This window comes from Poecilia mexicana, unplaced genomic scaffold (assembly GCF_051168715.1).
Source record: "Poecilia mexicana isolate PSO_F unplaced genomic scaffold, ASM5116871v1 scaffold_22, whole genome shotgun sequence".
In the NCBI taxonomy this organism is placed as follows: Eukaryota; Metazoa; Chordata; class Actinopteri; order Cyprinodontiformes; family Poeciliidae; genus Poecilia; species Poecilia mexicana.
Window position 1 is genome coordinate 11,893,872 of NW_028263391.1, and position 22,585 is coordinate 11,916,456.

The 22,585-nt window shown below is 41.3% G+C and overlaps 1 protein-coding gene across 2 annotated transcripts in view; it reads left to right on the forward strand.

The window, feature by feature from the left end:
- Positions 1-22,585, forward strand: part of rock2a (rho-associated, coiled-coil containing protein kinase 2a) — a 36,245-nt gene that overhangs the window by 11,626 nt on the left and 2,034 nt on the right. Inside the window, exons 2-32 of one of the 2 annotated variants that reach the window (XM_088002318.1) lie at positions 5,440-5,521; positions 5,612-5,712; positions 7,113-7,250; positions 7,363-7,623; positions 8,694-8,838; positions 8,923-9,061; positions 9,152-9,243; positions 9,326-9,485; positions 9,584-9,638; positions 11,595-11,683; positions 11,775-11,823; positions 11,914-12,049; positions 12,378-12,469; positions 14,361-14,607; positions 14,822-14,928; positions 15,145-15,304; positions 16,066-16,226; positions 16,330-16,514; positions 16,596-16,665; positions 17,217-17,320; positions 17,411-17,597; positions 17,673-17,766; positions 17,847-17,941; positions 18,032-18,223; positions 18,295-18,463; positions 19,134-19,204; positions 19,285-19,373; positions 19,443-19,521; positions 19,617-19,884; positions 19,983-20,196; positions 22,001-22,131. In XM_088002318.1, the coding sequence (XP_087858444.1) occupies positions 5,440-5,521; positions 5,612-5,712; positions 7,113-7,250; positions 7,363-7,623; positions 8,694-8,838; positions 8,923-9,061; positions 9,152-9,243; positions 9,326-9,485; positions 9,584-9,638; positions 11,595-11,683; positions 11,775-11,823; positions 11,914-12,049; positions 12,378-12,469; positions 14,361-14,607; positions 14,822-14,928; positions 15,145-15,304; positions 16,066-16,226; positions 16,330-16,514; positions 16,596-16,665; positions 17,217-17,320; positions 17,411-17,597; positions 17,673-17,766; positions 17,847-17,941; positions 18,032-18,223; positions 18,295-18,463; positions 19,134-19,204; positions 19,285-19,373; positions 19,443-19,521; positions 19,617-19,884; positions 19,983-20,196; positions 22,001-22,076 (4,107 nt within the window). In that variant the 3' untranslated portion in view covers positions 22,077-22,131. The remainder of the gene's footprint in view (positions 1-5,439; positions 5,522-5,611; positions 5,713-7,112; positions 7,251-7,362; positions 7,624-8,693; positions 8,839-8,922; positions 9,062-9,151; positions 9,244-9,325; positions 9,486-9,583; positions 9,639-11,594; positions 11,684-11,774; positions 11,824-11,913; positions 12,050-12,377; positions 12,470-14,360; positions 14,608-14,821; positions 14,929-15,144; positions 15,305-16,065; positions 16,227-16,329; positions 16,515-16,595; positions 16,666-17,216; positions 17,321-17,410; positions 17,598-17,672; positions 17,767-17,846; positions 17,942-18,031; positions 18,224-18,294; positions 18,464-19,133; positions 19,205-19,284; positions 19,374-19,442; positions 19,522-19,616; positions 19,885-19,982; positions 20,197-22,000; positions 22,132-22,585) is intronic. The other variant, XM_014976191.2, reaches the window with a different exon arrangement.

Here is a 22,585-nt window from a genome sequence, read left to right on the forward strand (position 1 = left end):
ACCTTCCTCGGTATGCTTCATAATAAAAGCGTGGGTGCCAAAAATGTGAAGGGCACAGGAGCATGGGACAGAAATCTGTCAGAGGCATGAATAAGACATGCTGTTGTTATTCCCCATGGAGACATTACTGTGCTATTTGCGAGCCCAGGATTCCTGCTTTCGGGTCTCTGTCAAAGAGTTTATTGGTCCTGCCTGGCACGGTCCCCTGGCTCTGCCCGTCTCTGCCGTTTATCTGCGTGACTATTTTTAAAATTGCTGGAATTTAATCAAAACATTTAACTTTTTTCCGCAGTCCTTTTAAAGCCCAGAGCTGCTGTTTTGCCGTTCCACATGCCTGCCGATGAGACGGGTTGCGGGGAGGCTGGGACGCGTAGCATGCATAATCGGGGTGTTTTTTTTTTTTTTCCTCAATGCATCTTTTAGTTTTAGCAACATTGCATTCCTGTCTAAGAGATCCACATCCTTTTTAGAGAGTGATAAAGAGTGGAAGCAGGGCGATGTCAACACAAGATTTTGTTAATAAGAATATAAGGTACAGAAAGGAGCTCTAATAAATTCCTGCCTGCCTCTTCGTTGTAGCTCCAACTTTTTCTTGTTTTGCAGCTGCTAAGCAACAGGCCATAACCAAGTAGCTGGATGACAATATAACAATAGATAAACACCCACCTGAAAGATATAGACCCACTCACTCTGATAAGATATATATACTCCTGTATTAGCTCAGGGAGATACTAAGGCCGGGTTGTTAACATGCCTTCCATGAGATTTGTGACACTGCGCTGAAGGAGCTTGCTGTGTAGCTTTTAATTACTTGTATCAACAGTAATTTGTTTAAAACCTTGTGTTCTGGATAAGTAGATCACTTCCTCATGCACAGAAGGTGCCTTTTACTTGGCATTTAATTGATGAGTATAGACTAAAAAGGTTTTAGATCGTATGTAATTAATGCTAATTAGGATTTAAGGCTTCTAATTTCACGTTTACAGCAGGTTACCTCTCAGCTTGCAGTTTTTCTTTCAGACGCTGAACTTGGAGCATGCAGACTCAGATGGGTTTGCTGGTACTGTTCCACAATAAACAAAAACGAACACGGCGATCTCTGAAAACAGATCCAGGAGGAAAACCCAGACGTGCCTTTCAGCTGCGACATACTGTCATCTGTTCTGGGGGATCCAAAGGTGTTCTTGGGCTTGAAGGGAGATTTATGGTCTCAAGAGCCGATTCTGTGCCTCTGCCCAGTGGGACATCGCCAAAAAGGCTATTGTGCATCCTCATCCTCAGAATCAGAACCAAAGCTGCAGAGGCAACGTTCACTTTTTCTTCTTCTCTAATCTGGAACAAACTTCCAGAAAACTGCAACCTTATAGTTATGTTGATTCCCAATGCTTGTGCTTAACAATCCGGGTTATATTTGTCCTTGGATTTCCTTTCCTCTTCTCAAAATGTACAAACCTGAATTTGGTCAGTTTTTTTAAATTTTACTCAGGCTTTCATTTGCTCAATAACGTGAGTTGAATAAGTCCAGGTCCTGTCAGGGACGTTTATTAAAATTTAAATAGTTGAATCAGCTCCGCTCTTCTCCAGACATTAGTAAGTTAGTTATTTAATATTTATAAATAGGTACTATGACTCAGAGGCGGTGAAATGTTCCCTGGAGTCTTGTAGGCGTCGTTTCTAGTAATGCAAATCAGAGAAGCCGTTTTGCAGTCATTTTCATGTCTCCCAGCAGCAGATTAATACCCACTGACAGCTTTGTTAATCCTAATGTCTGACAGAAAACATTTACAATGTTTCAGTTTTTCCCCTTCTGCTCTTTCAGACATCTCCTGGATTGAACGTATTGTTTTCTTTTTATGTTTCTGGAATGATTTGAGTGCTCTCATTTTAGTGAAGAAAATAAGCTGATAATATCTATTGCTGCAGAGGTTGGTGGTGTTCATATTTCATCCAGAAAACAAGGTACAATTACATAAAAAATGATCACATTTGATTTTTTGCCGTGCATCAAGCTAATTTTGACGTGCATTTAGAGCTGCTGAGTTAATTCTTATATAAAGAAATAAGAGCTGTAAATAAAAATGTTTACACCTTATATTTTCCACAAGGAGACCGGTTGCTTGATGATCCTGAATGCATGCTGAATTAAAATTACATCAACTTTGTTGATTTGAGAATAGGGTTACTCATGAATGCAGAAACAATGCACTTTAAAAACCTACTGTAGATTATTTTGTTTGCTCTAAACCATAGCTGTCTGAGGTCTAAACCTCATTTATGCACAATGCACCAAAGAGGAAATTAACTACCGAGATCTCAAGTTGTTCGTCAGGTTGAGCAAAAAAAAAAAAAAAAAAAATTTCACATTCCAGCACTCAGGATGACGAACAGCCTCCATTGTTCTCGGGTGGAAGTTCCTAAAATCAAAAACATTGACTAACAACTTTCTGATTTATTCTTTGTCATTATTACTTTTTTGTAAAAAGCAAAAACTATTGGTAAACTTAAGTGCAGCAGTCCTAAAAGAAAAAAGCTTCAAAGGAACATTTTGTATAAAACCCATCAGATTATTCCTGAGCTTAAAACGATCAACCATCAGCATCACCACTCAGCTGATCAAGAGGAAGTTTACTCTGTTTAAAATGCTTAACCTCATGAGCCAACGGTCACAAATAAGTAAATTTGCGTGCATGCCGCCCTTTGGAAAGCCAGACAATTTTCAGCATTTTTAACAAATATTTTGACATTTTCTTGCTAAGAAAAACCTGCTTGTCATTTTACATCTCGGATGTTGGCATTTTCAGAGGGCGCTTTTTAGAGCCACTTTATCTGTGGCTACTTACTTATCTTGGTAAACTATTCCAAATTATACATTCATAATACAGTTTTTTTCCTTTTTTAGTTGTAGATAAATTCTGCAGCTTCAGAGGAAATGGCTTTCTAGCAGAGATCAGCTTCATGACACAGTGAAATTATCTGCGGGCCCCGGGGTGGGGTGGATCATTTCCTGTATTGCCCACGCTCGTTGGGAGATCCTCGCGCATGCATGCGTGTGTGCGTGTGCACGCCGACACTCGGTAACTCCCCTCCAGCCCGTGTGGTGTGTGTGTGTGTGTGTATGTTTTTTTGTCCTTAAATAGTAGTTTTGTGTGAGGTAAGACCTTTAATGGGGAAGTGATGCTGTGATGAGGAAACTGAGCGCTCAGCTCGGCTTACCGCTGACCGACTTCAGCCGAGAACGGAACGATGGAGGGAGCAGGAAGAGTGAGATAAGGAGTGAGAAAGATGAGGAAACCATATCAAAGGAAGTGAGTTAGATTTAAAGAGGGTTGTGCCACAAAGCCAGAGTATTCACAGCGCAGGGTCAAATTTGGTCCAGTTTGATTCAACGCTTAAACAGCAGCCGTTCAGGAATGCACAGCTGCCAGAGGTTGATAGATGGCTTCCTTATTGTTACACAATGCACCGATTAGAGACCAACATCATTCTTCTTTAATAGCGTCCCCATGTTACCCGAGCTCCAGCTTCAGTTATAAAAACTGTTTTCAGAAACTAAACTTCAGTCAGTCCCGGTGATTTTTACCTGAAGGCTGAACATTTTGAAGCTGGTGCTGCTTTTCTGCTTTTACACTGAAAATTGTAACTACAGCTGCTCTAAATAGGAGTTCCTGTGGTGATTTACTGATTGCTGATTGTCCAGTCAATAATGACCACAACCTAACCAGTCTATTTAAAGCGCATGCCTGAAGATTTGAAGTTACTTTTACAATTCAGTTATTCTACTTTCCAAAAATGAAAATAATAAAACCTTTGTTCCCCTTGTGGCATAGAATAAACTTTTTCTCCTTCCGTGATTTTGCGAAAGGTCGTCTCTGCATTTATTTTCTTAAACTACTGACAAAGTTTCTGAATCAGAATTTAGACCACATCAGGAATACCTTTTAGATCTTTCTCCCTTTAATTTTAATTTAAAAATAAAAAGCTAATTAAAGTGACTGGCAAGCAAATTAAAGCACTGAGAAAAATCTGAATTTTTCTGAAGCTACGTTTTAAATAAAAACTCACCAAACTACGATGTATGGGGGATTAAAAAGGGTATGGTTATATTCAGAAACAATATTGTTACTGATGGACTGCTGTAAATACTTCAAACATCAGTTTTGCCTGCAGTGCAACACTTATTGGTCGTCTTCATTAACATTTCTCAATTATCTTCAGCTCGATGCTGTCTGGAGAAGAAATTCTGTGTAGGTTAGGTCGTATATTTTGGATCATTGATCTGCTTTAAGTGCGACAGACTGGCGACCTGTCCAGGGTGTACCCCGCCTCTCGCCCGGAACGTGAGCTGGAGATAGGCACCAGCACCCCTCCCGACCCCACTGAGGGACAAGGGTGAAGGAAAATGGATGGATGGATGGATGGATCTGCTTTAAGACGCAGTGAAAGCTCATCTTCAGTTTAATCAAAGAGTTCTGCAATTTCAAATAATTAATAATCCCATGTATTCTTAAATGGTTCACAGAGTCCAAGGCATCGTAGACCTAACACCATAAACGGTGGGAATGAGGTGCTTATATTTTATTTATCTTATTTGCACCTCTCCATCCATCTTTTCATTCATGTATCCTATCCCTCTCATCCATATTGGATAGGAAAGTTTCTTTTTTCTCATTTGTTAGAATGGGATAAAAAGCAGAGAGATTGAGTCGATAATGACTAGAGCACTTTCTTGCTAAAGAGCTTTTTCGATGTTTTCTAATTAGTTTGCAGTAGCTATCTGGGCCATGTGGTAAATAGGGAATCTGTCCTCGCTGTGTTGAGGGGACTCATCTCACATGGAATCGACTGTTTTCGAAAGGTTATGAGCAGACAATGTGCTCATTGATCAAAGACAGACTGAAGCAGGCAGACGGAGGAATTAGTCACCTCCTCTGTCTCAGCCTTGGGTTAGGTGTTTCTCTGTTTGTGTGCTCAGGGAAAAGCTGCTCAGTTTCATTCAGACTATCACCGATGCCGAGATGTTTCTGCGAGAAAGCAGAAAAATAAACCCTCAGAAGTGGCAGCAGGTGTTTCTGGTAGTGCTGAGTCTGAGTGAGTGGTGGCTGGTGTTGGGTGGGCTCTTTCACCCAACACCTCAGCTGTAAATCAGGATGCGGTTCCCTGCAGGTGTTGTGAAGGTTCCCACACATTTAGAGCACAGAAGTGATTGGTCATGATTCGCACTTTGCAGCATGATGTTACTTCATGTGTTCTGCTCTGTTACGTAACGGCTCAGCTGCAACTGTCAGCGCTGGTGAGTCACCAGGGTTTTAATAAAAACTGACAGGAGGAGGAAAATGGAGAGAAAACTTACTGTTTTAAAAACAGCCTTTGCTGTACATTTGTTTGCTTGTTGCTAATAGCTGCTGCATGGTCAGTCTGATTGATTCCCATGTTTTTCAGGATTCGATAAACGCTCTGGTCCTGGATTTGGACTACCCGGCACTACGAAAGAACAAAAACATTGAGACCTTCTTAAACAGATGTGAGTAGTTTTATAATTCCTTAATTAAAAGCCTTGAACAAAACTTTATAAAGTGACTTGATCTTTATATTCTGTTAATTTTTATTCCAGATGAGAACATTATCAGGGAGCTTCGAAATCTTCAGATGAAGTCTGAAGACTTTGAAAAAGTTAAAATCATCGGGCGAGGGGCGTTTGGTGAAGTCCAGTTGGTGAGTATTGATCTGCTGAAGACATGAATAGCTTTATATTACCATAAACTGCTCTCTAAGCGGTGATGATGACCACAACGTGCCTTCATTGTGGCTTGTATTGATAGAAAACTCAGAATTCTGTTTGTTAGTGAGTTAGAATATTACATGACACTAATTAATATTCATTTAGAAATGTCAACCTACTGAAATAGACTAAAGCTTGAATTCTGTCTATCGTGCTTTACATTCTGCAGCATTTAAATAAAACGCAAATTTCAATGAAGACGGTGTAGGAAGCCAAAGTTTAAGAGAATCTTTAATCCATCATCACTTTCCATTTCATCTCTGGATAATCTGAGGATTTCACAACAAACCACCTCCTATAACACTTACTTTTCTGCTTTGGACCTCAAAAATGTAATCAAGTGGAAAAAACAATGTACGCAATTAAAATATGAATAACAAATAAATACTTATGTGTAGTAATTGAATAAATGAATAAAAAGTTCTTTAGCTACTCATATTAGTGAATAAAAAATAGTAAGAGGATGTGGAGTGTTTATCAATGAGGGAGCAGGGAACGAAGGAAGTGGAAGAATGTCAGGAGGAAGGGACGTCACATGTTATAAAACCGATCAGCTATCTTTCAGTGAATATCGAATGTTCTCCAACTTCAGAAAAGTCTTGGTGTAATTGAGCCACTGAGTGCTGGAAGGAGCTTTAATTGACTTCCAGCGAAGGAGGAGACGGCGTCTTGCCAGTAAGAAAATTAACGCTAAAATGTCTAATTGATTCGAGGTAAACCGGAAGTCCAATTACAGCAACATGTGGGGAATGAATAATGGTCATTGAAAGCATCTTTGAAATGATATCAAATAATTCTGCCATAAGTGAGCAAGTAGGAAACAAGAGTAAAACATATGGGTTAAGTTGCAAATTGAGCCATGGAGATTTGTCACAATTGTTTGTGGAATTGGAAAAGATGTGCGACAGTTGAGTTGTAGAGAAATGGACTCAGAACTGAACCCTAAACTGTGCAAGTGAACCCAAGGTCAGCCTTGACTTTAGTAACTGATGAGGAATCAAAAGACAAAAATGAATTACAAATTTTAGAGACGAGCAACTTTTGGAGCAAAACGATACGGCTCATCTGCACTCTCACATCGATTCCTTTGAGATCATATGTTATGCAGGACACACCAGCCACAGTGGGGATCTCCGGAGTTCAGACACTCTCCACAGGTCCTTTACTGCTCACAGTATTCAAGAGGAACCTGGGTAACCTGTCTGTCAGATCCGACATAGAGGAAGTTGTAGTACAGAGAGAAGGCCATCCTTTCTGACCGAGATCGTCTCATACTGGTGCCCACAAAAGCCACACAGCTGGTTTCAGATTGTTTTTTATTGTGATTGTTCAGGTCCGACACAAACCGTCCCGGAAAGTTTACGCCATGAAGCTGCTGAGTAAGTTCGAGATGATCAAGCGCTCCGACTCGGCGTTCTTCTGGGAAGAGAGAGACATCATGGCCTTTGCCAACAGTCCCTGGGTTGTACAGGTGTGAAATATTCAACATTTTCACTTCCTTCTAAGAATGTCTGAAGCTCGTATGTTTGTGGATTTGATTACAGCAGTGTCTTCTGGATGTGTTTGACTATTTTCCTGTTTAGTTGTGCTGTGCCTTCCAAGACGAGCACTACCTCTACATGGTGATGGAGTACATGCCAGGAGGGGACCTGGTCAACCTCACCAGCACCTACGACGTTCCCGAGAAATGGGCCAAGTTCTACGCAGCAGAGGTGGTGATGGCTCTGGACTCCATCCACTCCATGGGATTCATCCACCGCGATGTCAAGCCGGACAACATGCTGCTGGACCAACACGGACACCTGAAGCTGGCCGACTTCGGGACCTGCATGAAGATGGACTCTGTGAGTCGGCTCGTTGCAGTTCACTGACGGCACTTTCTGTTCCTCCAGCTGCATCAGTCCAAGGTCTTTGTAGCTCATCAGGATAATTATGCAGTGAAATCAAAACAAAAGCGGGTTTTGTTTTGCAAATAAGCAAGCTGAAATTAACTGTGGCGGTTATTGTTAACCTCTGTGTTTTCGGTTTTGATTTGTACAATTTTTAAGTAAAAAAAATTAATAAAAAAAGCAAATTAGTCTCATGCAGTCCTGGTATGAATTGCGAATAGAAAAGATGAAACACTGCACAGTTGTCTTTAGGATGGGATGATTTGTGGATGATATTCCAAGCCACCTCTGTACATGGGGAAATTGTTCAGTATTTGCTATATTTCAGTAATTCAATGTAAAACGTAAACTCGTTCGTCACACATTTTAAACATTTACCTCTGTCAGTTTTGATTATTATTGGCTCACAATTAATACAACCCCAGAAATACAATTTCTCGGAAACATTTTTTATTTTAATAGAGAAATATCAGCCTGTTGAATATTGTTAGTATAGAGTATTTTCACTTACCACTTCTGCATGGATTATCCCTTTTTATTAGGGTACCTTTTTTTTTTACCACAATTTATCCTTCCACTCAACTTTATATTCGTGTCAACTTGGATGCAACACTGTCAACAACCAGCTTCTTTAGCAGTGACCTTTGGTGGCCAGTCCTCCTTGGAGAGGAAATCATTGGTACCCTCAGCAGATTCCCCCTTGTCTTTGTAGACTGTAACAAAAAGTTTTCTGTATTAAATCTTTTTTTTTTTTTTTTTTTTTTTTACTGTTCCTGTGTAATATTCTAATTCATGAGAAAGTGATATTTGGTGTTCATTTATGTAACATCATAAGCAATAGAACTGATTATAAGTTAGGACTTAAAATACCGTTCTGTGTTTATTGTTTTAGTTGGTTGTTCCTACCTTAAACATTAAAATCAGAACGTTTCCACAAAAAAACAGAGAATCAGAACAACAAAAATACATGTCAGCTGTTGGATTCCCAGTTTGCAGATCTTACTCGGTTATTTTTGCTGCTGCAGACGGGGATGGTCCATTGCGACACAGCCGTCGGCACTCCGGACTACATCTCTCCAGAGGTGCTGAAGTCTCAGGGAGGAGATGGGTTTTACGGGAGGGAATGCGACTGGTGGTCCGTAGGCGTCTTCATTTTCGAGATGCTTGTGGGTGAGTGGCGCCTTTCATCGTCTCATTCATATCTTGAAAGGACGTGAAAGTGTTTGTGTTTCATCACCGCCTGCTGCCTTTCAGGCGACACTCCATTCTATGCCGACTCTTTGGTGGGAACGTACAGTAAGATCATGGACCACAAGAACTCCCTAAACTTTCCCGACGATGTGGACATCTCCAAAGATGCCAAGAGTATAATCTGTGCCTTCCTGACTGACAGGTGGGGAACAATCTTTTTTTTTTGTCTTTTATGTAAAATTTATTCCAAGTTCATCACTAATACCAATGTTTTTTTTGGGGTTTTTTTTAGAGACGTACGGTTGGGCAGAAACGGAGTGGAGGAAATCAAACGGCACCCGTTCTTCAAGAACGACCAGTGGACGTTTGACACCATCAGGGACAGTACGAGTTTAAAGCTTTGCTCTCCTCTCACTTTCTTTTCCAGAAGTTTTCATTTTTCCCCCACCCCCTTCTTTCTGACCAGCTGTCGCCCCGGTGGTCCCAGAGCTGAGCAGCGACATAGACACCAGTAATTTTGACGAGATCGAAGACGACAAAGGCGATGTCGAAACATTCCCCACACCTAAGGCTTTCGTCGGAAATCAGCTACCGTTTGTTGGCTTCACCTACTTCAAAGAGGACCAGTAAATCCTCCTCGTTCTCTCTGATTGTCTCTAATTGTTTTAGAAACTGGCCTCCTACTTTAACCACATGTGATTTTTGGTTCTTTTTTCCCTTTTAGGTTGTTAAATTCTGCCAACAATTCCTCAGTGGCACATGATAACGCCAAAGGAGAGGTAAATACTGATAAATGCAGAGTGATGTTAACAGTGGTAAAGGATTTTAAATCATGTGCGTTTTTTAAAAGTCTTAAGATGAACTAAACAAAACTGCTTTTACTTTTCAAGACAAATGGAAGAATCTTGAAAAGAACAGAAGGTGTTTTTAATTTTTGATACATAAATAAGTATTTAATACTTTATAATTTATTAGTTTATTGTTTGAGATGCTGTGAGACCCACATAATTCAAATGCAAGCCAAAAATTATAGTATATTTTCTTATTATTATGACTGTATTAAACAGGTGTAACTTGGTTAAAATAGAATATTCTCAAAATTAGATCACTAGAGTCAGAAAGACAAATCTTAACCCTGTAACTCTGACGCTTTGGGTTAAAGTGTTTTCCTGTATTTCCTGGAATGCAGACACTGTAAAGAATAAACTTTTTTTTTGTGGTTAAAATAAATTTTCCTGGACTGGTCAAGGATGTCATATCAAACTTTATATCCATATTGGTGGATTAAAAAAAAACCCTCAAATTGCTTTTATCCTCCCTCATATTTCAGAGGTCCTGTCAGTACCCAGAGTTCTCTAGTAACTGCACAGATTTCAGTCATGACTGGTTTTACTGATTAGCTTTCTAATCCCACATATGCAGCTCTAAACAGCGGACAGTCCTCTGGGGATCAAAGTGCAGCCTTTATCTCGAACGTTTGAGTGCATTTCCATTTGGTGTTGTAAAAATGTTACATGGGCATTTGAAGGAAGCCATGACTACAATGAACAGTTTATTAGAAGGTTTTATTGGTGTACCTCTGCAGGTAATAGGACTGCTTTGACCTTTCATTAATGCAGCCTTTTACAAGAGGTAAATGACGAACATGAGAAGAAACTGTTTTTTTTCCCCTTCATAAAGTTAACCACCTCTATGCCAAACACACGTGGATTTTATTTAATTTTTTTGCAGGAAAGGTCAAACCCAAAAGCTTCATCTGATCAAAGCACAGTTCCAGTCAAAGCCGTTGCGTCATTTAGCTTACTTCCTCTTTTTTAGATTTGTGATGGTAAGGCAGACAATGCTTGTTCCTGGCTTTTCACCCAAACAATCAGTTTGCATGTAAATAGTATCTAATGGTTGCCATGGAGATTTGGTGACTCAAAGGCCCACCTCTTCCCTCCATTTCTCCAGTTGTGTGTTTTAGAAGTTGTTTTGTCTGACCTCTTCGACTTTTATTTATTGCTCATTGTTAACTGTAAATATAGTTTATGTTTTTGGATTAGGAACATCATTATAGAGATTATTTAGTTAGTTTTAGTCCTGATCAGTGTAGATTAAAATAAAGTATTTTCTAAGTTATTGGACCAATGTCACTGTCACAGCCTAAATCCCCTAAGCTCTTGTTTTGTTTTTGTTTTTGTTGCGTTTCATGAAGTTGTCTCTTGTCATGTTGGTCTATCTGTAAGACAGTTTAACAAGAATCTAAATATTTCTTCTAGAATATACAGATATTTCTGCAGATGATAAGCAAAATGGCAAAATAGGTTGTTGTGCTTTTTGTAAATAGGCACCAACGGAAACAAGAAAAGGACTCGATCCAAGATGGAGCCTTGAGGTATCCAACAGTTGCGCGGTGCAGTAGCACATCTCTAGATGAAAGATGACAAGAAAAAAAGTTTATTAAAGGATGTACCTTTCTTGCCAACACGTTGCTCTAAATTTCAGACGAGGAAGTCGCAGTTTACCATTTTTAGGTTGTTTGCAGGTTTAAAAAACAAAAAAACAACTGGGAAACCTTAGTGTGTACAGGAGTGTTATTGGTGAGTTTGGTATTTGTGGGCATATCATCCTTGCAAACTCCAAAATGTTCTCTGCTGTTCACATCTCCAGACAGACATTGGCTCCAGGCGTTGCTCAAATGAAGCTCTAAAACGATCTTCCTCTAATCGCTTGTTGATGTTTTCTGTTTTCAGTCGGCTGCGCTTCAGAAGAAACTTCACCATCTGGAGCTTCAGATGAATAAAGATAAACATGTCAAAGATGAACTAGAGAACAAATGCAGGTGCAAGATCAGCAAATGCAAATATGTCGCCACTGTGGTGTGCAAACTGCTGAAACCTTGACTCATGTTTTATCCATGTATTTCTCTGCAGAGCTGCAGCCGTCCGCTTAGAAAAAATAACCAAAGAACTTGAGGAAGAGGTGCGTGTCTGGAATCAAAGGATTTATATGATGTTTTAGATCAGAATCGAAGAGATCCCAGCTTTCTTTCCTTTTCCGATTGACTTTTAGGTGAGCAGCAGAAAGAGCCTGGAATCAAATCTGAGGCAGCTGGAGCGAGAGAAGGCCCTGCTGCAGCACAAAAGTCTGGAGAGCCACCGGAAGGCCGAGAACGAGGCCGACAGGAAGCGCTGCCTGGAGAACGAAGGTACAAGACTCTCTTTGCAGATCCGGGTTCTGACAGCAGTGTTATTAAATCACTTGCATACTAATCATTCCTGTTTTCACTCCTTAATCTGCTCCTTGTTGCTGCTGAGTGAAAAACAAAGCGATCGTTACCATTGATAGATGCAAATGAATTAGAAGATGAGGTGTGCAATGCTGCCCCCACCTGGTCAAATTATAAAAGTGTTTCCTAAACGCTAAAACACGAAGACCCCTTTTGTTTTGTGTCTTTTTTTGGTTTGCATATTTAAAGTTTTTGCACTGATGACTGCAGCTTAACTTGTCCGTGCTTCACTTTTGTTTTTGTGCAGTCAACAGCCTTCGAGACCAGCTGGACGACATGAAGAAAAGAAATCAAAACTCGCATATTTCCAACGAGAAGAACCTTCACCTGCAGAAACAGGTTTTTTTCCCCCAACTTTATTAATTTACTTTTGTAATCTTCTTTTAGCATGGTGAAGCTGACGAGCATCTTTGCAGACCGACTATAATTTTTGCTACACATATTTAGATATATACTTGATCGATGCAACAATTTTCCTTGCAGAAACATCTGTTTAAAGCTTAAAACTGTCGTTTGAAGAAATCTACTACAAGATCACTGAGAATGCTTTGTAAGCATCCAGACTCACCTCAAGTGTAATAAAATAGCAAGAAGACATGAAGGCACTTCCACATTGATACAACCTTTAAAACCAAAGCTGTAAACTACATGCTTTCTCAGCTGCATTCATTCCACATTGGGTCCATTCTTCATCTTCTGACCATTTCATTCTGGAGCACCTGTAGGTCAAAGTTATTTTCTCTCCAGCCAAAATCAACCTGCTGCTAATGAGATCCAACAGAGCATCTACGTTGTTTTCAAATAATTCTCCAACTCGTCCACAGTTAATAAAGTAGCATTTTAAAGCATGCAAATTCACAAAGCAATGTAACAGTCTGTTCACATGTCTTAACAAGAGGGAGTTTGCGCGTCTGCAGGTAGTACAAAACTCAGCTGCACGCCTGCTCACTTGCACTCACAGGAGGGAACATATTACACCCATCCTCAAAAGTTTGCACTGGCTGCCTGTATCTTACAGGATGCACTACAAAATCCTGGTACTGACTTTTAGAGCTCTTCATGGACAAGCGCCAGACTATATTAAGAACCTCATCCAGCCTTATGTTTCGACTAGGAGCCTCAGGTCGTCCAATCTGAACTTGCTGATGGTTCCTCGGACCCTTTTTAAAACTCGAGGAGACAGATCTTTTAAAGCTGTGGCGCCTCGCCTCTGGAATGAGCTACCTTGTACCATTCGATCTCTGGATTGTATAGACACTTTTAGGAAACAACTTAAGACCCACTTTTTTAAACTTGCTTTTTAGCGTAATACTGTGTTTTATTGTTTTGTATGTTGCTTTTAATTTCTTTATTTTTTACATTTTGTGCAGCACTTTGTGACCCTGGTCTGTGAAAAGCGCTATAGAAATAAAGTTTACTTACTTACTTACTTACTTAATTATCCAGTGGGGTATTTTTTTGGCATAATTTGCACATGCTTTCTGCAGCTTACTTTTGCACCACATTCACCACACATATTCAGTTAAATGAAAGCAGATTCAAACATGTCCATTAAATCGAGCAGATGGGAACGATCCACATCTGTTTGTTGGGTGCAGTCGCCGTTTTACAAACTCAGCAGATGTGGAAATAATTAGAGATAAAAATAGTTCCATTCGGACAACACCAAAGTCCTCAGAAGATCAGGGAACCTTCAGGAGACATTTATAAAAATAATTGACGTGAACATTTTTAAAGTGCCGCTTCTGGTTGTAAAATATGAAGGAATTATATTAATCCCTTTAAAAAAACGAAATTGAAACATGAAAATGTGTTGACTTATAGTTCAAAATGTTTGTTTACAAAGTTATTATATAGCATTATACATGCTTCATCCATTATTTGTGGCTCTTGACCACGATTATATTAGGTTTTAATGTTTATTTTTTGTTTATGATAAGGAAAAGTCTTTAATTCCTGCTGGCTCTGTTCTCACAACCTAGGAAAAAATGACTAAGGAGTTGACATTTTAAAAAGAGCAACTTTACTCAATTATTTTCTGCTGAAAGTTTCGTGCGCTCTCAAAACATCCCTAAGCTACATATTATATAAATTAGGGTGACGGTAAATTCAATGAATACATTTATTCACCAGATTTTAAACATTTGGTAAAAGCTGACGCTGACGTCTTTCGGTTTATTTGCCCGTTCTCTTTTCACTCGTTAAAACCTCGTAACGGATGACTTCGCAGCTGGAAGAAGCCAACACGCTGCTGCGGGCCGAGACAGAAGCGGCGACGAGGCTCCGCAAAGCTCAGACGGAGAGCAGCAAGCAGCTGCAGCAGCTGGAGGCCAACGTGCGCGAGCTGCAGGATAAATGCTGCCTGCTGGAGCGCAGCAAGCTGAGCCTGGAGAAGGAGTGCATCAGCCTGCAGGCGGCGCTGGAGTCAGAGAGGCGGGAGCACAGCCAAGGCTCAGAGACCATCACTGACCTGATGGGTAGGGGAAACACAAACGCAGCACTTCCTGAAAGGCTGCTGGTAGACTTCCATGCTTATTGTTCCCCCATGAATTTGGCAGTGCAGCAACACTTAGTATTTATCTGGATGCCGTACTTCAGGTTTTGTGAAGGACTTTGGGTGCCTTTTCTATAATTTTCAGATGGTTTTTCTGTGAAATAGCGCCCTCTGACAGTTTAGTTTGCACGTTGCAGGACGTATTTCTGGGCTGGAGGAAGAAGCTCGCCAGCAGAGACAGGCTCTGGCCAAAGCTGAGACTGAGAAGAGGCAGCTTCAGGAGAAATACACTGACCAGGAGAAGGTATACAAAATTCATCTCTCCACTACTTTAAATATGAGCATTACAAAGTCTTAGAAAGTTTTTGCTTTTGCGTTTCCCTCTGTAAATCTGTTTTGTTGGAGTCGCCGCGTCTTCCTGCTCGCTTTTCTGTCAGACGGATATATTTTCCTGTTGCCGTTTTGTGCTTGGTGTCTCCTTTCAAATCAGAACGCCTTCTGCCTGTTTTTCTTTGTGCAGGAGATGAGCAACAAAGAGATAGAGCTGACCTACAAACTAAAGGTTCTGCAGCAGGAGCTGGAGCAGGAGGAGGCCTCGCATAAAGCCACCAGAGGTCTGCTGGCAGACAAGAGCAAGATTAAAGTGACCATCGAGGGCGCCAAGTCCGAGTCCATGAAGGGTAAGGTCTGCTTTACACGGTCAGTCGGATCTTAAAGCAACGCTTGAGGCTTTTTCCTGGACGCTCAAATCAGATCAAACCAAGCTGTTTCAGAAAAGGCAGATTTATGATTCTGAGATACTTGATCTTTATTTGCAACACGGTCCAACAAAAGAGAAAGTTGGATGAAATTAAGTGGAAGTAAAGATTGAAATCTAATACAACGTAAGCAAAAGTGAAATTCTGGGCAAGAATCCATAACTGAGATTCAGGGCAGAATGAAAAAATACAGCTTGAAATTTGCAGATGAATTTCTTTCAATATTTGGTAAAAAAATAAATAAATAAATAAAAAATAAAAAAATGGATTACAATGCAAAAACATGACACCTTACCAAGTAGTTTTGGTGTAGTTTCTTTGTACAGTGAAATAATCTGCCAGTTGAACTAGAACTAGGCTAAATGTCGTGTTTCACCTGCATATTATTTCATGTATATCCATTACTATTTCATCAATATTAAGGAATTATTAATTTATAACAAGTTAATATATTGTGCTGAAAATTTACTGGGAAGTTAGTTTTGTCTTATTTCAAGTGTACTAAGACATTTGCCCCAGAAACTAGATCAAAAATACTTTGTAAGATTTTGTGTTCTGGCATTGTAATTAAATCGTCCTCTCCACTGTACCATATTAGCTCTACGTTATCAGTTTGAATTATTTTTGCAGCCAAAGATTAATTTCCGGAAAACTGAAAAGCACTCCTGGATGTTTCTCTGCAGAACTGGAGCAGAAGCTGGCGGAGGAGCGAGCGGCCAAGCTGCGGCTGGAGAACCGAATCCTGGAGCTGGAGAAACACAGCAGCATGATGGACTGCGATTACAAACAGGCTCTACAGAAACTGGACGAGCTGCGCAGACACAAGGACCGACTCACAGAGGAGGTGAGCGTCTGGATCGGAAAACAACCCCAGTTTGAACCTGTCGGGGGTAAAATGTAATGGTGTTAAAAGTACTGTCCTTAAGAGCAGCCCGTGTTTCGTTCAGGTGAAGAACTTGACGCTTAAGATCGAGCAGGAGACCCAGAAGCGTAACTTGACTGTGAACGACCTGAAGGCCCAGAACCAGCAGCTGAATGTCCTGAGAACCTCGGAGAAGCAGCTGAAGCAGGAAACCAACCACCTGCTGGATATAAAACGCAGCCTGGAGAAACAGAACCAGGAGCTGCGCAAGTCAGTTCATCGGCTCTACTTTTTGCTCCGAGCCGTCACAATCTTCAGTGTCAGTAATTTGGTTTGATTTTCCACCTGCAGAGAAAGACAGGACACAGATGGACAAATGAAGGAATTACAGGACCAGCTGGAGGCTGAGCAGTATTTTTCTGTGAGTTTGTGGCCAAATGATGCGTGTTTATCTGTTTTTATTGCATATTGAACAGACCATATGTTAAATTAAGAGAGGATTCTTCGAAGAGCAAAATTCAATCAAACGTTATGGTGCACTAGAGAGTTATTATGCAGTCTGGAATTTATTCAAGAAAGATGTTTTTGTTCTACAGACTTTGTTCCTAAACTTATTGTTTAAAATGGATAAAAGTTGTATCCATTTGTTGGTCAATTTATCTTTCCTTCTTTTTCAGAAATCCTTAGTGAGCTTCTGAATGTGAAAACTTTTTACCTTTAGCTGGTCAAAAGAATGTTGTAGTCTGTTTTGCCTTCTTGTTATCCAGTCAGGTTTAGCTCTCTGACTCTCCCTCTTTCTCCCTTTCTTGCAGTCTTGACAGGATGTGTCATAGCAAATAAATTTTTTTCTAAGTAACTTAAACCTCTGAGCTTCCTGTGATCACCTCGTGTCACCAGACAGTGTTTTTGGTGCATCTTCATTTACTGGTCATGTTTTCATAATTCTGTGTTTTGGGCATGCCTCTTTTCCAGACTCTTTACAAGACTCAGGTTCGGGAACTAAAGGAGGAATGTGAGGAGAAAACTAAACTCTACAAGGAGGTGCAGCAGTCTCTGCAGGAGCTGCAGGAGGAGAGGTGATTCTGCTGATTGGAGATCCAAAATAAAACTCCTCCATTCACCCTCAAGTGTGCAGATTTGAGTTTAATTTTCTCAATCTCTTCCAGGGACTCGTTGGCGGCGCAGCTGGAGATCACTCTGACGAAGGCGGACTCGGAGCAGCTGGCCCGCTCCATCGCTGAGGAGCAGTACTCTGATCTGGAGAAGGAGAAGATAATGAAGGAGCTGGAGCTGAAGGAGATGATGGCTCGGCACCGCCAGGAGCTGGCTGAGAAGGACATCACCATCGGCTCGGTGGGTCCCAGAAACATCCGCCTCCCGGTTTTAAACCTACAGAACGGCTCTGAGTGTGTTTCCTCCTGTGTGCAGCTGGAGGAGGCCAACAGGACTCTGACCAGCGACGTTGCCAATCTGGCCAACGAAAAGGAGGAACTGAACAACAAACTCAAGGAAGCACTTGAAGGTCGATAAACGCAGAACTTTATAACATCAGAATAAGTATGGCACGCATCGCTGCTCACTTTTTTCTTCTTGATCCTTCAGAGTCGGACAAGTCCAAGGATTGGGAGCAGCAGATCAACCAGATGAAGCAGTCGTTTGAGAAGCAGCTGCAGTCAGAGCGCACTCTGAAAACTCAGGTCGGTGTTTGCTGCTCCTCGCGGTCGTCCCCTCGGCTCCCCCTGCCTCTGTGAGGAGCTGACCTCGTGTAACCCCTCCCGCCCCCACAGGCCGTCAATAAACTGGCGGAGATCATGAACAGGAAGGAAGTCCGCGGGGGAGGCAGCCGCCGTGGAAACGACACAGACATGCGGCGAAAGGAGAAGGAGAACAGGAAGCTGCAGCTGGAGCTGAGGTCAGAGAAGGAAAAGCTCAACAGCACCATGATCAAATACCAGAAGGAGATCAACGAGACGCAAGCAGTAAGTGCCGCTTTCCCCCTAATTGCTCCTGCTGCAGCCTTTCGGCTTCACACGTGTTTTCTTGTGTGCAGCAACTGGCAGAAGAGAGTCAGATGCGCATTGAGCTGCAGATGGCTCTGGACAGCAAAGACAGCGACATTGAGCAGTTGAGGAATCTGCTGCAGTCGCTTAGCGTTCAGTCCATGGACTCTGCCAGCGTCAGCAGCGGGCCAGACGTTGACGCTGATGACGCTTACGCAGGTAAGAATGCAGCCTTTGTGGACAGAGCTGCAGAGCTTTATTAAAAATAAAACCACAAAAGAAGGATATTTTTATGCGCTTTGTTGCATATTTATCAAATGAGAAGATTAGAAAACTGCTTTTTGGGGGACTCGGATGGGATTTGAATTTTGAAGAGTCGAGGTAAAAGGTTTCAATTTAGTGCTCTATTCATATTCCTGATCCTCACTGATGGTTGTGGGATAGAAAACAACCTGGATTCTAGCGGCTGAAATAAGCTTCTTCTATATCTGGTTCTTCTGGTCAAGATGCCTTATTTTAGAGTTTGTCTGCCACTAAAACGGAGACCCAAAGCCCATCAAGGTTATTTTGGTCTGGCAACACCTCAGCCCTCTATGACCTGATGTTGAATCAGTGGTTGGATTCATCAGGCTTCAGACAGCGATGCACGTGCTCCTCATTGTTGTACAAGCTTTACGTTTTCTAAAATGCAGTTTTCGTCTTAACTTCTAACCCCCCTTACTTTCAGGAAATGCTTTTTTTATATTTTCTGGTAACTGATGTTTTCTTGCTCTGTACATTATTTGACCAGTTTTGAATTTGACAGTTCATGGTTACGTGGAACCAAAGGGATCCTTTTCCAGTGTTGTTTCTGAACTGAATATATAACATTTGTTATTGTTTCTCTCAGAGTCGAGACTTGAGGGCTGGCTCTCTCTTCCCGTCAGAAACAACACCAAGAAGTTTGGATGGGAGAAAAAGGTCTGAATGAACCATATTTGCTCTGCCATAGAGCATCTGCCTGATTTTAGCTGTTATTTATGTTCGTTTTGTTGTTGCAGTACGTTGTCGTGAGCAGTAAGAAGATTCTCTTCTACAACAGTGAACACGACAGAGAGCAGTCCATCCCCTGCATGGTTCTCGATATTGAGTGAGTTTAACGCCGGGCCTTTCGACGTTTGCATTCAGATAGAAATTAACGTTTATTTCCACTTTGCAGCAAACTTTTCCACGTGAGGCCCGTCACTCAGACGGATGTGTACCGCGCTGAAGCCAAGGAGATTCCCAGGATATTCCAGGTGTGTTCTCCCTCTGCTTTACTATGTGTCCATTTGAACTTCTGAGTGGTTTCAAAGGATGGAAATGGCCAACCAGCATCTGTGGTCCCCACTAGATCCTGTATGCCAACGAAGGCGAGAGCAAAAAGGAGCCGGAGTTTCCCGTGGAGCCGCTTCCCATCGGCGAGAAGTCCAGCTACATCTGCCACAAAGGCCACGAGTTCATCCCCACGCTCTACCACTTCCCCACCAACTGCGAGGCGTGCACCAAGCCGCTGTGGAACATGTTCAAGCCGCCGCCGGCTCTGGAGTGCCGGCGCTGCCACATCAAGTGCCACAAGGACCACATGGACAAGAAGGAGGAGATCATCGCTCCCTGCAAAGGTGTTAAGCTTTTCTGCATAGTTTTACTGAACAAATCGTCCTTCCGTCCCCCGTTTGGGTTCAGGTGAATGAAAACGAGTTTCTTCTTCCACCGCCAGTGAACTACGACGTGTCTACGGCCAAGAACCTGCTCCTGCTGGCCACGTCCCAAGAGGAGCAGCAGAAGTGGGTGAGCCGGTTGGTGAAGAAGATTCCCAAGAAGCCTCTGCCGCCGGAGCACTTTGGTCGCTCCTCGCCACGCACCTCCATGAGGGTTCAGTCCAGCCAGTCCATGAGGAGGCCGAGCCGACCGCTCCCCACCAGCAAAAGCAGGTATGAAATCAAAGGTTTCTTCTTTTAGTTCAAGAAAGTGTCCAAGGATGAAATATAGTAGTTTTTTTTTTTATTGCTTCCATTAACTTAGTGAAAAACATAACCTTGAAGATTCCGTGTTCATGTTTGTTCGATGCACGGCTGGGATCGCCCACTGCATGACGGCATTCTTACACATGTCATCATATTAAAGGTAATGATAGAAACTGATGTCCCCCTTTCAGACTGGAGGAGTTCAGTCTTCAGGACTGGCTCTGGGCGTTGGATGATATTGATGAGGATTGTTCCTCCATACATTTCTGATGATGGTAACACTGTGTGTGTGTGTGTGTGTGTGTGTGTGTGTGTGTGTGTGTGTGTGTGTGTTGCTGTGTTTGCAGTGCAGTGGCTGCATTTAAAGATATTGCAGGGATATCCAACTCCAGTCTTCCAGAGCTATTGGCCTGCAACTTTTCCATGTATTCTTGTCCAACACACCTGGATCAAATGGTTTGATCAACTCTTCAGCGCCAGAAAGTTTAGTAGAGCTCTGGTAACGAGCTAGTCATTTAAATCAGGTGTGTTGGAACAGAAATGCATCTAAAAGCTGCCTTTGTCAGCCTTAGTTGCATTGTTGTAGGCGACCGTCAGACGGTGCAGCCCCTGCATTTGGACACGTCCCTACTTTCAATTTACTTTCAGAGTTAAACCGCATTTTCAACTTCTCCAGATATTTCAAAGAGGTTGTGATGTTATGTACTCTGCCCAGAGCCATAGGAAGAGAAACAGACACACATAATCACTGATCCTCCACCTGGCTTAGCAATAAGCATGGGGGACTTTTCTATATATTCATTCTTTGCTTCACAGCAGACCCACCAGGAAAGCGTTTCCAAAAGCTGTATCTCGGATCAGATGATTCCAGTGCTCCACTCAGTTCTTTTGCAGTGAGATTTGTTTTTTCATGTCACTCGTCCACACTCTGCGTAGGATGATGGAACTAGATCACCGTGCAGCCTTGTTTGTCTCAGTTCTTCTAAATTAAATTATTACTCTGAGTTCATTAATATGCTATTTTATTATCATCATTTCCTGATTCATGCAGAATAACATTCACAATGGTATGTTCTCTTGTTTTTCCCATTTTAAAAGTGGCTAGGAGAACATGTATTCATGCCCTATGAAAATGGCAAGATTTTGAGTGACTTATTAAAAGTTTCTCCACAGAAAAAAGATAAATTTAAGTGAATATTAGAATTGGGCGCATTTAAATTTTTCACATTCAAGATGTTACGCTATGCTGTCAGAGTGAAAAATCAAACGTATAGACTGAATTTGGTTTGATCTTTTATAGAACCACTGAACACTGATTAGTGTATTTAATTACCCCAGATTATTTAGTCAACTATTTACATTAATTTTATTTCAATTTGGCCACAAACAAAAGTGTCCAGATTGAAAGTGTTTTTTTTTTCAATCTGGACACTGGACACCAACATTCACGGCTGTAAATGAGTCTGGAGGATTTTCTTGCAGAAGCTGTGCTTTTTTTAAAATTCTTTAGATCTCTTGACAATCCTCAGTCTGAAGGAACATGTATTTAATGCAATTGCTGTGTTTTCTATTTCAGGTTTTATACACCTAGTTATCTGTTTTCTTGCAGGTTTTTTTGTGAAATAGCTAGCTACCCTAGCTTCTTGTATTTTGTTAAATTTCTGTCTTCCTAGTTTATTTTCACTGGACTCTTTTGGTCTGATTTGTACTCTGTTATTTCTTGCTAAATTTGATGGGCTAACATTTGTTGTTGATCAAAAATATGTTTCAGCTCCTATGACATGAGCCGCAGATCAAATGGGTTAAAAACAAAGCAAGTCGACTCCTGCAGCACTTGGTACAGCTGAGTCCTCCTCTGATCTTGTTCTCCGTGTAAACGACCGAGTTCCTGGATGCGTTTGTGTACGTGTCCGTCTTGTTGTCACTCAGCGGTGCTGTCGGGCCACATGCAGGGGCTGAATACACATGGTTCAATTTCCTCTGTGGTGTTTGGGAAACTATTTACCTGATAGGATCAATGTCACTGGGCATCTTGTCACTGGATTGTTTATGACTTTCTGTCTTCTAATATACAGCTCTGGAAAAAATTAAGAGACCACTGCACTGAACCCCACATTAAAACCTCATGGTTATTCTACTAAATATTGATTTCTGAATTCTTCCTGAGTTAAAACATTTGTATTATTGTTTCTAAATGAATATGAACTTGTTTTCTTTGCATTAGTTGAGGTCTGAAAGCACTCTCATTTTCTGCAAATAAATACAAAATTTTTGCTTGGAAATTCGGAGATGTGTTGTCAGTAGTTCACAGAATAAAAGAACAATATTCATTCTACTCTATCATATGCCTATAAAA